The sequence below is a fragment of the Labrus mixtus genome, chromosome 19, assembly GCF_963584025.1.
Source record: "Labrus mixtus chromosome 19, fLabMix1.1, whole genome shotgun sequence".
In the NCBI taxonomy this organism is placed as follows: domain Eukaryota; kingdom Metazoa; phylum Chordata; class Actinopteri; order Labriformes; family Labridae; genus Labrus; species Labrus mixtus.
Window position 1 is genome coordinate 16,591,126 of NC_083630.1, and position 15,486 is coordinate 16,606,611.

Here is a 15,486-nt window from a genome sequence, read left to right on the forward strand (position 1 = left end):
AGTGGTCATTCTTTATCCAACCACCTTTATATCTATTCATCCATCCATTTATTCGTCAATATAACCCATCATCCATCTATTTATTTATGAATCCATGCCTGTATGTCAGTCTATACATCTGAAATCCATTAATCTTCTAGCCATTCAATTATCAATCAATCAATCCTTCCATTTGCTCCCTGTTCTGTCCATTGACCGTCTACAAATCTATCATTCACCTATCCTCCCAGTTTGCCATCATCCAGTGGTCCCAATCCATCCTTTCATTCTTTCATCCTGTAGTCATTTGATCTCATCAGCCATCATGTTAGTTCATCCATCTTTGTTTTTCTTTCATCTGTCAGTAAATGTATTCTGACTTTCTCAACTTATATATTCACCAATAATCTTTTGTTTTTCCTTCCAATCTATTAATCACCAAACCATGCATTTATCTTTCCATCCAATCCTCCATTCAACTACCAGCCTTCCATTATCATCTGTTAGACCACTCTTTTTATGTCCATCCATTTACCAATCCATCCATCCCTCCATCCATCTGTAACTTTATTAGTTTATCATTCATTCGTCCATTAAAATCCAATCCACCCATTTGTTGAACCATCCACCAGTCTGTCTGCACATCCAACCATTTCTCAACATACCAACTCTCCATCCAACAATCAATTATTTAATCAGTAGATCCTTTCCTTCTCTATCCATTAGACGATCCATCTTCAAACCCATTCATCCTTCAGTTTAACCATTTAACTACTGGTTATCAATTAGTCCAACAATCCAAACCTAAAATCTATTCACCTCTCCTTCCATTTATCCATCCACCTATCTCTCCTAATCTAGCCAATCTGTTGGTACATCCATCCATTTGTCAATGTTCAATTTTTTCATCTGTTGATTCAGTCTTTTCAATCCATCAAACTACTGCTGTTCCAACAAATTCATCCTTCAGTTAAGTCATTTCTATTTTAGTACTCCATTTATCCAGCAATCTTTTCATCCAATCCTTAAGCCCATCAATCCATAATCTGTCTATCTAGCATTCCATTTATCTGCGCGTCATTAAATCATCCGTCTACCCATGTGCACCATCCATTTAGTCATCCATCCATCCATCCATCGATCTATCCATCCATCCATCCATCCAGTCTTCACCTCACTCAGCATCTCCGTCAGCTCTTTGACAAATTGAGTCTCTGTTGTTTCTGGAAGCAGAGAATAAAGAGAGGTGGAGATCTCCGTCTTCACGTTTCCTTTGTATTTAATCTAGAAAACAAACAAACAAAGCTACTTAGCAACATAATTATGCTCTCTTATTACATAAATCACTGCAAACAAACAACAAAAAAGAAACGCTTGTGTCACAGCTCTCCTGATCTTTTTTAACATGTACCTCACTCTGCAGCTCTGAAGCCTCTCTGGCATGTTGGGTCTCAGGAGTTTCAGGCAGGATGGAGTACAGAGACATGGACGCCTCCTTCTTTCCCTCTTCTTTGTACTTTGACTAAAAAAAAACATCACATGTCAGCCAAAATGATCAGATGGATATGAATGTGTCGTGTGTTTTGTGCAGACCTCAGATATGACAGCGCTGATGTTCTTGGAGTGGATGAGTTCGGCTCCCGGGACAAACAGACTCTGACCCCTCATCTTTTCAAAGTCCTCTTTATACTTCACCTGCAGGAAGATGTGAGAGTGTGAATGTGTGTGTGTGTGTGTGTGTGTGTGTGTTTATATGGCATTCAAGCTGAACTTCTGCTGTAATCCTGCTCCTTCCCCAGGAGGAATGTTGTTTTAGCAGTTTTGCAATACATGAAAAACTATCAAACATATTGCTTTTTTATCTCTTTGATAACATGAACTACCAGGTATAATTTTAGCCATTCATTTATCCAGTATTCCATCCATCCATCTATTTATCTATTCCTCTATTTTTGAACCTATGCATCATAATAATCTGTCACCAATCCATTTCCTCATTCTCTCATCCATTCACCCCATCAATCAATACATTTTTCTTTTTTAAAACTTCATTTGGAATCACACAGAATTAAACATTATTTAACACTCATCACTAGTGAGACAACTTCCAGATTTAGTTAGTCAAATTATTTGTAGCACATACAAGAACTAAAGTGATGATGGAATTTATACCAAACATGTGCCACAGTTTGATATTTGGCTAAATCTGATTGTATCTGACTGGCAGATTTTGTTTAAGAGTCCCAGGAGAACAACTGAATTAATCCACAGACGACAAGCTGTCACCCCAATCTGTGGAAACTGCACCACAACAGAAACTGCTCCATGGTACCAGAATATATGTGATGCTTTTTCGGCTCATACTGTTTCACTCTCTTTGTTTTTTTTTTTTTAAACCTTTTCCTTTTCAAATGTAAGCATGAAGCTGACATCACTGAGGAGGTGGATAAGGGGCAGCTGAGCCACAGCAGCTGGAGGAAGACGTGGAGCTGATTTTATGAAGTAGGTTGACTCGATCTGATGAGTCACTTTGCTGCTGCTGCTGCAAAGAGCAGAGCTGATGAGTTTGACTCACAGCGGGGAATCAATATCTCACCCTCCCACATCCTCCGACAACATCCACCCTCATTCAGCGCTTTAACTGCAAAAATGGGCGTCATACTGCTGCTACAGGAATCTAAAGGCGTTTTTTTCTTTAACTATACATTCCCTCTGTGTAAAGAAAAAAAGATGGGTAACATGACAGATTCCCTAAAGTAAAGACAAAACATTTGGATCTCCCCTACCGACTGGCTTCATTATAGCTGATAAGCTCCGCCTACTCCATGTTAACAGATGACACATGGGTCAAACTATAAAATCAAAATAAACTTCAAATAAATATTCCTCAAACACGGTTTCTGTCTTTAAAGATAGTTCTTATCATGCTGATTTATGTATCCACATTTTGGTATGAGGAAAGGGAATTTCAAGTTATCAGCTCTTTGATCATTTGTTTTAGTCTGAGAAATAGAAATACAAACCATACAATGAACAAACTTACATCACTGACGAGCAGGCTGCACCTCCTGTTAAATGCTGGGTCTGGACGTGGAGGCTTTGAATCAGAGGACGTCTGAAACAGAGAAGTGCACATAGGACTTGAGTTTCTCCAATGAGAGTTTCTCTCAAATTTCTAATGAGGTCAGTTCAATAAGAATTAACAAATACCATTAAATCTGGAATATACTGTAGGTTGCAGCGGGATATAAGATGCAGTCTGTTTTTGGGGTCTCTGTCTTCCTGTGTGATGATTTCCATTGTGATCAGTAAAGTTTGCAACGTGCAGTTTCATGCAGCTATGTAGCTCTTTTAGTACCTTCTGTTTTCAACATGTGGAGTCTGAAATCCTGCTAGCTATCTGTACGCTAATTGAGCTGTCAGCCTTAAAAACATTGATTTGAAGTACAGACCCACAGACCGTAACCAAGACTCTCTGCCCACCTCCTCTGATCACTTGTTGTCTTTAAAAATGCAATTTTTTGATCCAGTAAATGTCGCCCTTGAGCACCAGCATGAAATGAAAACAACTCGCGGTGCATTGTTGTGTTAGCATGCTAATGCTAGAGATCTTTATTATGCTCGTATCTTCACACTGCATGTACATTTACCCGAAATAAGCGTGATCTAGAAACACAGTTAAGCAGTGAGTACAGTATGTTATTCTTCTTTTCTCTAGTCCCTCAATTAAACAACTTTTATTCGCGAGGGGAGGAGTCAGCAGCCGTCCCGGCGATGTAAACAAACTGAAGATATGACTCGGAAAACTCGGAAAATATCACAGACAGTGGGACTCAGGTGTTACACCCACTGTAGACAGTCATTACTCATAGAGTTATTTTCAGAGGATATACTTGATTTCTATTATATTTAGGTGTGAAAAATCGCATATAAAGCCTTTAATTGAGGAGTCTTTTCAATCAAACCAGAACTCCACAAGCTGTATTTACCAAACAGTATACAAAAGTTTTTTTTTTTTTACAAATGAAGGATTATGATCTAAGAAGGAAAAAACCTGTGAAAAAGTGCTGCCGCCAGCCTGATCCATCACCATGTATCCTAGCAAGCTTTGTGCAGCAAAGCAGCCCCTTGCAATGAATGAGGGCTAATTTTCAATCATGTCAGGTCGCCTGCAGCGAGGGATGGGTTCTGGTAAAGATAATAACAATAGAGCTCTAAAATATCTCTGTCAGCTTTGTCTACTGGTGTGTTGGTCCCAACTGTTTATATGACGCAGCCCACTATCAACATGAAAAAAAGGTATTAAAAGCCTGTCTGAAGCACCAGATCTTACAGTAAGTCAGCTATTTGAAATATTTATTTAGGTATTTTAGGAGCACAAAAATGAGTTTCCAGTGTTTCTTAGATGATCTTAAAAGTGGTGTGTAATGGCAGCAGGCGGCCCTGCATCTCTCCAATGCATCTTAGGCTGTTAGGTAATAAAAATAAAACACTGGCAAACTGAATAATCCGTCTGAGACTGAGAACCTGTGAGACAACCGAAGGAAACCTTCCCTTATTCATGCTCCGTTAATCCCTCGCCTCACTTAACAGGCCTGATAGAGTCCTAAAAATCCCGCTATCAAAAGCTAATAATGGCACATTTTCATTTGTAGTTCCACTAATCCTCTCTGAGCCTGCATGAAACCTGCAGTGCCAGGCGATGCCCCACGCCAAGGTCAACACAAAGACTCTCAGTCAGAGCTGAGACGGGGGTTTCTCTGCAGACAAACTAAATCTGCCTCTCAGCAGACTTCATCAAAGAAAGGCAAAATCCTCAAAGACGTTTAGCAGTACACAGGACTCAGACACAGTTTGGGAACATTATGTGTAGTGGAGTACTGAAGCAGGAAATTTGATTAATTGAAAGAAGGATCTAATTAAAAGACCAAAGACTTGAAAGCTGGAAAATATGAGAAAGTGTCACCTTTTAAAGTATAAAAACTGCAGAAAACGAACAGAAGAAGAAAAAGGAAAGCTTCACCGTTGTTCGCCCATGCCAACGAGTCACGGTGTAGTTAACATCCATCAGTGTTTGCCACAGAACTTTAACCTTACCAGGTTTGTCACAATACAACTCTGATAGGATACTAGTCAAAATCAAAGAATATCTGGACCTGTTTTGATACCACAACAACAAAAAATAAGTTCTGAGCACCAAACATCGGGTCATTTCTTGTTCTCAATTATCAAAAATTGCATGCAAACTCCTGCATAATGTCAAAATTGCACAAATAGGCTAACAACATAGCCGTACTGAAATGTTGCCAAAGTACAATTAAGTAAGTGCGCAGGAGATTGCTTGTAATTTTGATGGATTCATTCCTTTCCTATTTGATGGATTCATTCCTTTCCCCACCTGTCTTATGAAATATATGTCTTTTTTTAAAGCTTCAGCATTTTTCAATGCTACCAGTCATTAAAATAACAGATTGCATTGTTAAAAAACACATGGTATCAAAAAGTACCTATACCGAAACAATTTTGACAACCTTACACTTTACTGCATATGGTAAATGGTAAATGGATTTGAGCTTTCTAGTCTTCCGACTACACATATCACCTCTTTCTCTCACCAGTGTTCTTTTTGGTCTTTAACCATAACTATCGAAATTAAAGGTCCCATATTCTGCTTTTTCTGGTTTTATATGCTCTTTAGTGTGTTTTCCAAGTGTCCTGTGCATGTTTAGGCACATCTATGTGCAAAAATTCAAAGTCCGCGGAAACGCGGCTTCTCCTACGTCCTCCTGTTAGCTGTAGCATTAGTCGCATGTAACGCTCGGTTCTAGCCCCCCTCGATAAAAATTTGTCAGTCCGACGTCATTGTCAGTGTGAGATCACTGATCTAAGCCCATTGGCTCGTTGTGGCAAGCCCTGCAGCTCATGTTGAAATTTCCGAGACACGTGCTGAGCAACTGACCAATAACGACGGAGCGGATCGGCAGACCAATCAGAGCAGACTTGGCCCACGTGGGGTCTAACAGTGTGGGCTCAACAGAGCGTAGCTGACGGACTCAGAGTGTCAAGGGAGCAAGGAGGAGCAGTACATGAAAACAGACACTTTTTTCGGACTTTAGCTATTGTGAACGTACAAAAGTAGGTACATAGATTAAATATACGAACCCCAAAAAGGGCAGAATATGGGCTCTTTAAGGCAAATTCGCCCCCAAAAAACAAGATATTTTGCTGAAAAGTATTTAGACTCTGAGTACTTTAACTATAACTTTGGGTAAACAAGACTAAACTATTAATAAAATCTATATTTCAAATGTATATGTAAGGATGTCAGTGGATGGAGAAAATGTCATAATTCAATTGAAAAAAAAATTAAAAACGAAATTCCAAAGACAGCGGGTGCAGCTGAGATTAGGCGTTCATGTGAATGAACGACAGACGGATGGGCAGACATAATGGAAATGATAATACTTCTGGTGACTGTTGTCTTTTGTGCAGAGAAAAAATAAAAGAGAATTTCTCCATTGGCTTTCTATGAGACGGATACAACTCCTGATAGGACAGACATTGCGATGATTTAAAGTAAAGGAAATGTACATTTTTTACAATTAATCAATAGAAAATTCCATCTATAGTTTTAGCTTGAAATATTCTAACTGGCACTAAACGAACTACAACAGGAACAAGAATTTGTTCAGCTTTACAGGTGATTAATAAAACTGAAAGTGTTTTTAACAAGCCAAGAGAAATCTTTCAACGTTAAAATGTTTTCCATCTTGAGATTCCACGAAAAAACTCTATATGAGCACTAAACCAAGTCTCATCTCAGAGATAACAAATTAATTACCTGATTCCTGGACTGAATTCAACACTGAACATATCTACACAAGATCTGCAGGTCTGCGTACTGGCTGATATGGAAATCTTACTCCTTTATTTTCTGTTTTGGGTGTTATCTGATTGTTTTCAGGCCTTACCTGAGCTGAATCTTTAACGTTTGGTAGTCTATGTTTTGATTTCAAAGTAGCAGGAAGGACACACTCCAAAGTTCTCACCTCGGATTCCCAGGCTCCCAACAGCTTCTTCGCTCGGCTCTCCTCTCCCTCTGCACTCTCGTCTAGTCCTTCCATCTCTGCTTCTTTTTCCTCCTTATCCCTCTCTTCTTCCTTCTCCTCTTCCTCTACCAATTTGTCAGTTTGGACCTCCTCCTTCTCCTCTACCTCCAGCCTTGCCGCCGTGTCCACAACAGTAGTCAGCGTTGTCACTGTTGTTTCCACCACCTCCAGTAAAGACTCCTCTCTCTCTCCCTTCACTGTCATGACTTCTTCTTTGTCGTCAGCAGATACTAGAGCAGCTGGGGCCTCCTCTTCCTCCATGTCAGTCACCTCTGAGGAAAAAGTTAGTTTACCCATAATGCCATTAAAAAACAGATGACAGAAGCAACACATATAAGGTAAGAAAGACCAGAGGACTGATGTGAGGATCATTGAAGGGGAACGTAAAAGGGTTAATTTGCACAAAAAACTGATGAGAAAAAAAAAAGCAAAAGCACAACCTGGTGGAATCAAAAAGCGGCAAACGTGCACACATTGGACTTGGAGCCCCACATTGTTTGACTCATACATTGGGCCCGACCTTCACTCAAAGATGACTGTACAGTCTTTCTACTCTACCTGACCTCCAACATGCCAGACGCCTGAAATAGTTGCTCTGAACAAACTGTCTCACATTGACATGGTTAACACAGGAACTTTAGTGAATGACTTTACGTTCACAGCTGTTTAGATATCTGAGTTCATAAAAAACAATTAGACATTATTAAACCAAAATTTTGGTGTACTGCATCAAAATGGTTTAAAGCAGAAATGCTCCTGTAAGATTCTTCCTTTTCAACGGGATTTCAAAACTTCAACTGGCAAATCAACCGATACTGATCCAAAACAGGTCCAAGACTGAAACAATTACCAGCTGTATAATATTTATGTGTTTGCTATCTTTTTATTTTGCCCGGCTAACAGACATCAGACAACATGACAAAGAAGTTTCTTTTGCTTTGTAGAGAAGAGAAAGGGTTAATAAACCACTCTTGGATTAAACACTGATTCTGTTATTGGTTGTTATTGTAACACAATAGATGAATTTAATCAGTGCTTCCTTGCTGCTTTAAATGGTTTTGGTGGTAGCCGTCATACCTCCATTGTGTTAGTACACCACTGTTTTGTATGAAGGCTTCTGTTTTGGAGCAACAGCAAAAAAAATGAGTTGATCTATTCAGGCTAATAATTCACATTATTGGATTGATGCACAGACGGGTGCTAGCCAATTTCCCGTCCCGCATTCTAGGCCTTATCAGAGGCATGCACACTTATAATGACATTGGTATCAGAACTGTGATTAAAAGTCACTCTTGTCTAATTCACAAAGTCATAAATAACAGTGCTAAAAGTTGTTATGGCTGGACCTGATGTGGTTGCTGCCATATTGGAAAAGTTATATCTGCTGTGGTTCCTAAAGACTTCTTAAGGACAAACAACAAGCTGTAAGCCATCTCCAAGACAGAATAAAATCGACTCAAAACCAAATAATACTTGAAAGTACTACTCAATACAAAAACTACAAGTTACAACTCGCTGATCAAGTCTTCGTTAAGAATCCTACACCTTTTCTGTGCTGGCCATCTGTCAAGGTCACCATTTAAAATTCATAAAAGTCAACAAGTTAAGATCAGTCCTGGCCTTACTTTCAGATTCAAGTTTAAGATCATGATCACATAACCAGAACCACTTCTCAATGTGGAAACATTTTTTCAATGCATTTTGTCATCTTCTGGACCTCCACGTTCTTCTAGTCAATCTCCTCATTGTTGCACTCACCTTGTCTGTTTTATGGTTGTCTCTTCACAAATGTTCTCTTTTGACTTCCTTGGTGTTTGAGTTAGCCTTTGAGCTTACCAAACAAAGTCTCACTTGCTGATTCTGAATGTCTTCTTTGTAGTAGTAATGGGTCAGTTCCCGTTTTATTAGTCCTCTACAGTGTCTTCGTCACCTCTCCTGATTCTGAATTTATATCACGCTCCGTTTCTATGATGTTGGGCTTCCCTTCACTTTCTTTGTCAACCTAATTATTAACAAATCAGAAAGCCAGAAAACTGCTTCGTCTAGTATCTCCCGTCTCCTGCAATGGCTGGCTGTCTTCTGTGGGTCATCGGTTCATCGGGTACTTCTTATCATTTTTTAGCTTCCACATTTAGCCCTCTACTCAAGACCTTATCGCTACCATGCCCTGCATCTCAGTCACAGTGCCAGTGTTGGGTAAAGTGTGTGTTACAAAACCAAAGAGTGGTATCCACATTATGAACGTGTCCCTGTTGTCTGTGTGAAGGTCAAAGGGTTGAAGGTGAGAAAGCTGGAAGGAATGTTAAATCTATGACTCCCAAAAACAAACTAAAAAGCTCAGTGAGCTGAATTAAAACCATACATTTCCATGTGTAGAATTCTGCTTTTGACAGAAATACTTTTTGTTCCAGATTCCAACCTTCCTGCCAAAAAGATCAACACTGAAGCTTCATGCACACTTTATATATTCTTGTTTTAGAAAGTTAAACTTTGCAGCCTAGCCTTTCTCCTTGATTTTTATTTTTTGGCTCCAATAAAAAATACTTTTGAAAAGTTTTAATGTGACTAATGGCAGACAAGAAAAAGGTATGTTAACAGTGACACCCAAATTTGCTTACAATAAAGTGATCCTTTTCCAAGAGTAGGCAACCGAGATCAGCCTGCTAGCCTCCTGAGGTCAGCATCCTGTCTCCTAGCTTCCTGTCAGCTCGCCCACAAGAAACAACCGTAGGCTTGGAGTCCCATGCTGAAAGGGTGTCTCAACCTAACTTTCAGTCAATCTAACGACAGACTGGGAGCTGGAGCGGGTTTTAAACCTCTTGACATACCATTACATCAAAAAATACCCACACAGTGTGTGCCAATCGAGACATGAGTTAATCAGACCAATTTCATCTTCTGAACCATTTTGCTTCCATTCTGAATCTTCATGTCTGTTCCCTGTTTTCCTGGAACCATGTCATTGTACCCAGTTTTGTGCCAAGTCAGGAAAACAGAGTAAAATAAAATGTATGGATATTAGTCTATAAGGCTTCAATAATAAGTCAGTAATATTGTGTTCTCTCTTGGTTGACCTGGATACAAAAAATCCAGGAGGAATCATAAAAGTGTAATCAACAGATGAGTATGAAAGCCCTAAGCTGACATGAATCCATACATTTGATTTGACTCTGTTTTCCCGTGATAACCAGTACATTTCCCACTCCTGACACAAGTTTTCCCGAATTTCCCCTCTGGGGATCAATAAAGTATTATCCTATTTCGGTTGTTTTCGCAAGATCTCGACTTGTTCATCTTAAAATAAGATGAATGAATGCATGTCCTATTCACACTTCTGTAGAGAAGAACTGATTAATCAGGTCTTTGAACACATCATGCCTTTAGTGTTCTGATAGCAGCTGAGTCTTGGCTGCACGTCGAGCCTGCAGTCATCACTGTCTCACCCAGAATCACAGTAAACAAAGCTCTCTGAGGACCCGTGGCTTTGGTGAAAATCTGCCTCTGCTCAGAGCTAAACTGGGAAAGACAGTTTTTAGAGATGGTTAAAAAAAGCTACAGACTGCCTTGTGACCAGGGACTCTCTGTCTTTCTCTCTCTCTCTCAGATCCTCTTAATGAATTTGGAAACACAAAGCTTTTCCTGGGAGAGTTCTGTGTGATCTTGTCCTGATGTGAACCAGGTTTACTGCCAGAGAAACCTCAGCAGGACAACACGTTTCTTTCAGTCTACTGGACTGAAATTCTGAGATTCATCTCAAGCCAAACACATTGGTTATCTATTCTTTTGTTTCTTTCTTTGGACAAACAAATGAACAGACAGCTCATTTTGAATTAATCTGTCTGCAAACTTCAAACTCTGTTTCCTTCCTCTTACTAGCATCCTCTTCTTCCCAATCTCCTCCTCCTCCCCCCAGGTCAACCTTGACAATAACGGAGTACTACGATAAAGAAACGTGTGGGCTGTTGAATGTCACACCATTTGATAGAGAGGCCGTGTGTGTATATATCAATTAAAGTGGAACAAATGAGGAGGGAGAATGGGTGGTGTATTTACGCAGCGGAATAATAGGATCACACGGTCAGGTAAACAGAGGAGGACATGAGGGGGGAGGGCAGGAGATGAGAAGACAATGAGACAGAAAAAGATGGAAACCAAAGAGAAAACAAAAGGTAAGATTCACTGGACTCGTTTGGTTATAAAGATGAGAGATGATGATTTTTGACCTGATGTTGAAACAAAAGTTGAGTGATGAGTTTTTAACCCTTAAAACTCTTTTAACACAAATCTACCAGAGCCTACTCATTTTTAGTTTGTGCAATGCCATTTCTGGCACTGACAAAACAAACTCTGCGTTGACATAGTAAAGACGAAAGAGAACATGTTTACCGACGATGTAACCAAGTATAAATCAACGTGACCCTTTTATCACAGCAGCACATACAGCAGCAGTACGGCAGCTTTCAGTAGCAATTCCCGCTTCCTTATGTAGCGGTCTTTGATGCAACATTCAATGTTTCCACGGCAACGGTAAACATTCTGTCTGTTATGGCGGCTCATCATGGCGGCCTCCTCAACAAGACACGTCCCGTTACAACTGTAAAAACTATAAAATTACGTAGTTCCCTGGCTTTGATGACTGTTGGAAATATTGAAGTAATGTAAGTACTCAACAATCAAAAATATATAACATGGGTTTAGTTCATTTTTAATTAATGTAAACATTGTCATCAGATTCTACATATTGTACGTTTAATGGTTATTAAAGTAATTAAAGAACAACAGTTAAGTATTGTCACTTGATCACAAACAATGATCTTTCACGATTCTTTTGATCTCACGCTGTTTTAATCTGCATGTAAAGTCCAAAAATAGCATTTATTTGATCAGTTTAAACACGAACATGCAAACAACGACAGGCTGCAGGGAAGTTTGTTTCATTGTATTTATGTTTCATACCCAAATTGTTGATGTTTGTAGATGCTCAGAATAAAAATGTAAACGAGAGAGGGAATCTACTACATATACCATTATATACCTATAATCTAGATATACCAGAGAAATAGTAACAGTACCTTTTCTGTTGATGGTCACCAGGACACACAGGCGTAGAGAATCTGTACGTACACACACTCAAAACAAACCCCAAAAGTAAATATAAATTTAATATAAATATTTGTCAATCCTTAGAATCAATCAATACATCAATCATGGTCACTTACTGTCACAGGTTCCAGGAGGAGCTCCTCTTCAAATAGTTGATATCGACAACACCAGAGGGCTTGATCAAGAGGACATTATGTGTGTGTGCGTGTGTGTGTGTGTGTGTGTGTGTGTGTGTGTGTGTGTGTGCGTGTGTGTGTGTGTGTGTGTGTGTGTGTGTGTGTGTGTGTGTATGAGTGTGTGCTCACAGACTAAACTGCACCTCTCACCTTTTTTCATACATTTCACTTGCATTCATCACATTTCACAAACACCACACACACACACAATCACATATGCAAACACCAAGAGAAAACTGTTAGTGTGTATCTGTGTGTGTGTGTGTGTGTGTGTGTGTGTGTGTGTGTGTGTGTGTGTGTGTGTGTGTGTGTGTGTGTGTGTTGTACATACAATACTGATCTGCTCCTGGGTCTTTCTGAGTCTTTGCATCTCTGGAGTGTCGGACACGATGCTGAACCCTCGACCTTTACTCTCTTCAAAGTCCTTCTTATATTTCACCTGCAGGGGGATTCAAACAGACAAAAACAAAGAATTAAAGAAAAATTCGTCCTCAAGGTCTTCTTTTAAGCGAAGTACTCTACATCTGTTTCACTGACATTAATATTTGAATATAAACATTTATAATACAATTCACAAAGGCTGCAGAATGTGAGGTTAAAATGTTAAATGAATCAACTAGTTTTATAAACTTAAACAAACTTATTTTTCAAGCTGTCACTTTAAAATCCAAAGTTGTCACTAAAACAGACAAGAAGGAGGATATGAACTGGAGAGCAGCTTGAGGCCGGCCAATAAAGTGAGAATTGGAGCTGGAATAAAACATAACGTGTGCAGGTATGATTATAAAATGTTCTCAGGTAGCCTCCCTCTTTAAACAAATGGCTTCATTAAAGAATATTTAACGAGGAGATATATTTTTTTTAGAGACTTTGTACCTCCATATTCATGTCTTGATAAAAAAAAAAGAACAAAAAGAAAAAGCAACAAAACCTTAAACTCCCAATAAAATGATGACAGAGAGGGTATTTCATCTGGAGGTGAATTTGACCTTTGAATGCACCCACACAGCAGATCTAATGACTATATGAAGACAGACCACAGAGACAGTTAACCTCACACAGTCTGAAAAGAACTGTAAATATACTATAAGTGTTTGTGTTATGTTTGATTGCAGTGAAAAATATATGTTTTTTAAATTCTGAACAAAGACAATCATCTATTCGGTAAGGATTGTGAAATGTTCGGCTGTGAAATCACTAGTTTCTTTTTCTCTTCTTATTTAGCTTCATCCATCACCATGCTCTTCCTCTCAGCCTCAGTATCAAACAGAGTGTGTGAACTAGTTTTGCAGAGCTATACACACTTCTCACATACTGCAGTAACCAGGCAACCGGGGCGCCTTGTAGACATGGGAGAGACGCCGGTGACCCTGTTGACAGTTATTTTAGTACTAAATCTACCTTTGAAAGTTTGAAGCTACAGTTTGAAGTTGGAAAAGTTATTGCTGCTATAATATTTTCATTTCTGGATGGTCTTCACTAATGTCAGCAGAAAGTCAAACTAGATTAAACGACCCCTCTATCCCGCATGAAACAAATCTAATTAATTGCAGAGTGGACGATTTATAGCCCACAGATGTCAACAACAAGCGAGCAGCAGGCTGTCATTCTTTACTCGACCTTTAGAGGAACAACCGCAGCTCATTGAGCCATGAAGTCATCCTGCTGGTGTCTATCAGTCATCAGTATCAGCCCATTAGCGCTCAGAGTTACATAAAGCTGTAAACTGCGGGACTATGACTCAGACAGAAGGAGTGTGTGTGTGTGTGTGTGTTCTGGTATCCTGCTCTCACTGTGATTGTTCCCCTTCTCAATACGAAGCAGATTAAAGCCCTTTCATTCATCGTGGGCTCCCTGTAGAGCTAATATGCCGAGCTGACGAGGAACAGCACATACACAGATGCACACAAACCATTTGGAGGCAACAGCACAAGCAAGGATCCAGACAGGAGGAAACAAGGTCAGCGAGAGCCAATACACAGACTCAGGTCTGATTGGACACAGGTCAGGTCAGGACAGGCAGAGCTGCACTGATCCCGACTGTTTCATTTTTATTTTACTTTATGATCATCATCAAAATAATCTCCATCGTCAACACAGGGTCCAAAATGTACTTTCTCACTCACAGGCCAAGGTGGGGGTTAGATCTAAAGATCCACCCGCAAAGCATATTTTTAAACTCTTTTGGAGTTAAAATGTTAGTTTTGAGTTGTGAAAAAAGAGGAGAAACTTGTTTGGCGGTCGGGAAAATGCTGCATCTTTTTTTATTTCTTAACCAGCTGTCACTTCCTGTCAATCACACACCTAAATGAGAATATTTTATTAAGACGTTGGAGAAGTGTTGTATACAATAAAAGAAAAAAACTCTGTAAACTGATGAATCTCACCAGCTGAATATATCCGTAGGTTTGGTAAACCTCAGCTGTCGAGAACGTAAAGAGTCCTTGTGAAGGCTTCTTTGTGTAGTGTCAAAATATACTCATCAGATATGTATTTAATGAAAAACTAAACCAATAAAAACGCAGCGTCATACTAGGGCTGGGAAATATATTGAGTTTTTAAGATACATCAATATATTTTCAAACAAGATATAGGGTAAGACAATATCGTTAATATCGATATAGTTTATGTTGCATTAAAATAACATTATAGAGGTGCCAGTTCACCTTTTTCTCATCTCACTGATGATGACTGACTGTCTGTCCCTCTTAACCCTGCTCCTCCTCTCTCTCTCTTTTATTGTATTTAAGGCACATTTTTATTTTATTATATTACTATTTAAATTCACAAACAGGTAGTTTATTTTTCCATGTGTTTTCACTGTTAATAAAATACATATTGATGTATATCGAGTATCGCCATTCAGCTAAACAACATCGAGATATGAGTTTTGGTCCATATCGCCCAGCCCTACGTCATACGCACTCGGCTGAAAGTCACCAGATACAGGGTCACTTGTTGACTGATCTTGTTTCTATTTGTTTTGACAGTTTTTCTTAAATTGAATGTATCCGTCTATTTTGACGGCATGTTTGTGTCTGTGCACTGACAATGACACATCATACAGATGTAGAGAATTACAGACTTTGTCTTCAAAGCTTTCTGCCATTGTCGTCCCT

The 15,486-nt window shown here is 39.3% G+C and overlaps 3 protein-coding genes across 3 annotated transcripts in view; 1 reads left to right on the top strand and 2 right to left on the bottom strand.

Annotated features, from left to right (window-relative positions):
* The window catches only part of LOC132994123 (nebulin-like), a 55,351-nt gene extending 47,927 nt beyond the window's left edge, over positions 1-7,424 (bottom strand). The window contains exons 1-5 of the mRNA XM_061064287.1: positions 7,029-7,424; positions 3,023-3,094; positions 1,573-1,674; positions 1,391-1,501; positions 1,153-1,263 (exon numbers count right to left, since the gene is read on the bottom strand). Coding sequence (XP_060920270.1) covers positions 1,153-1,263; positions 1,391-1,501; positions 1,573-1,674; positions 3,023-3,094; positions 7,029-7,421 — 789 coding nt within the window. The 5' untranslated portion in view covers positions 7,422-7,424. The remainder of the gene's footprint in view (positions 1-1,152; positions 1,264-1,390; positions 1,502-1,572; positions 1,675-3,022; positions 3,095-7,028) is intronic.
* rmc1 (regulator of MON1-CCZ1) overlaps positions 1-15,486 on the top strand; it is a 440,600-nt gene that overhangs the window by 287,205 nt on the left and 137,909 nt on the right. The gene's annotated exons all lie outside the window — the stretch shown is intronic.
* Positions 10,461-15,486, bottom strand: part of LOC132994655 (LIM zinc-binding domain-containing Nebulette-like) — a 31,359-nt gene continuing 26,333 nt past the window's right edge. The window contains exons 4-5 of the mRNA XM_061065144.1: positions 12,699-12,806; positions 10,461-10,604 (exon numbers count right to left, since the gene is read on the bottom strand). Of these exons, the coding sequence (XP_060921127.1) occupies positions 10,461-10,604; positions 12,699-12,806 (252 nt within the window). The remainder of the gene's footprint in view (positions 10,605-12,698; positions 12,807-15,486) is intronic.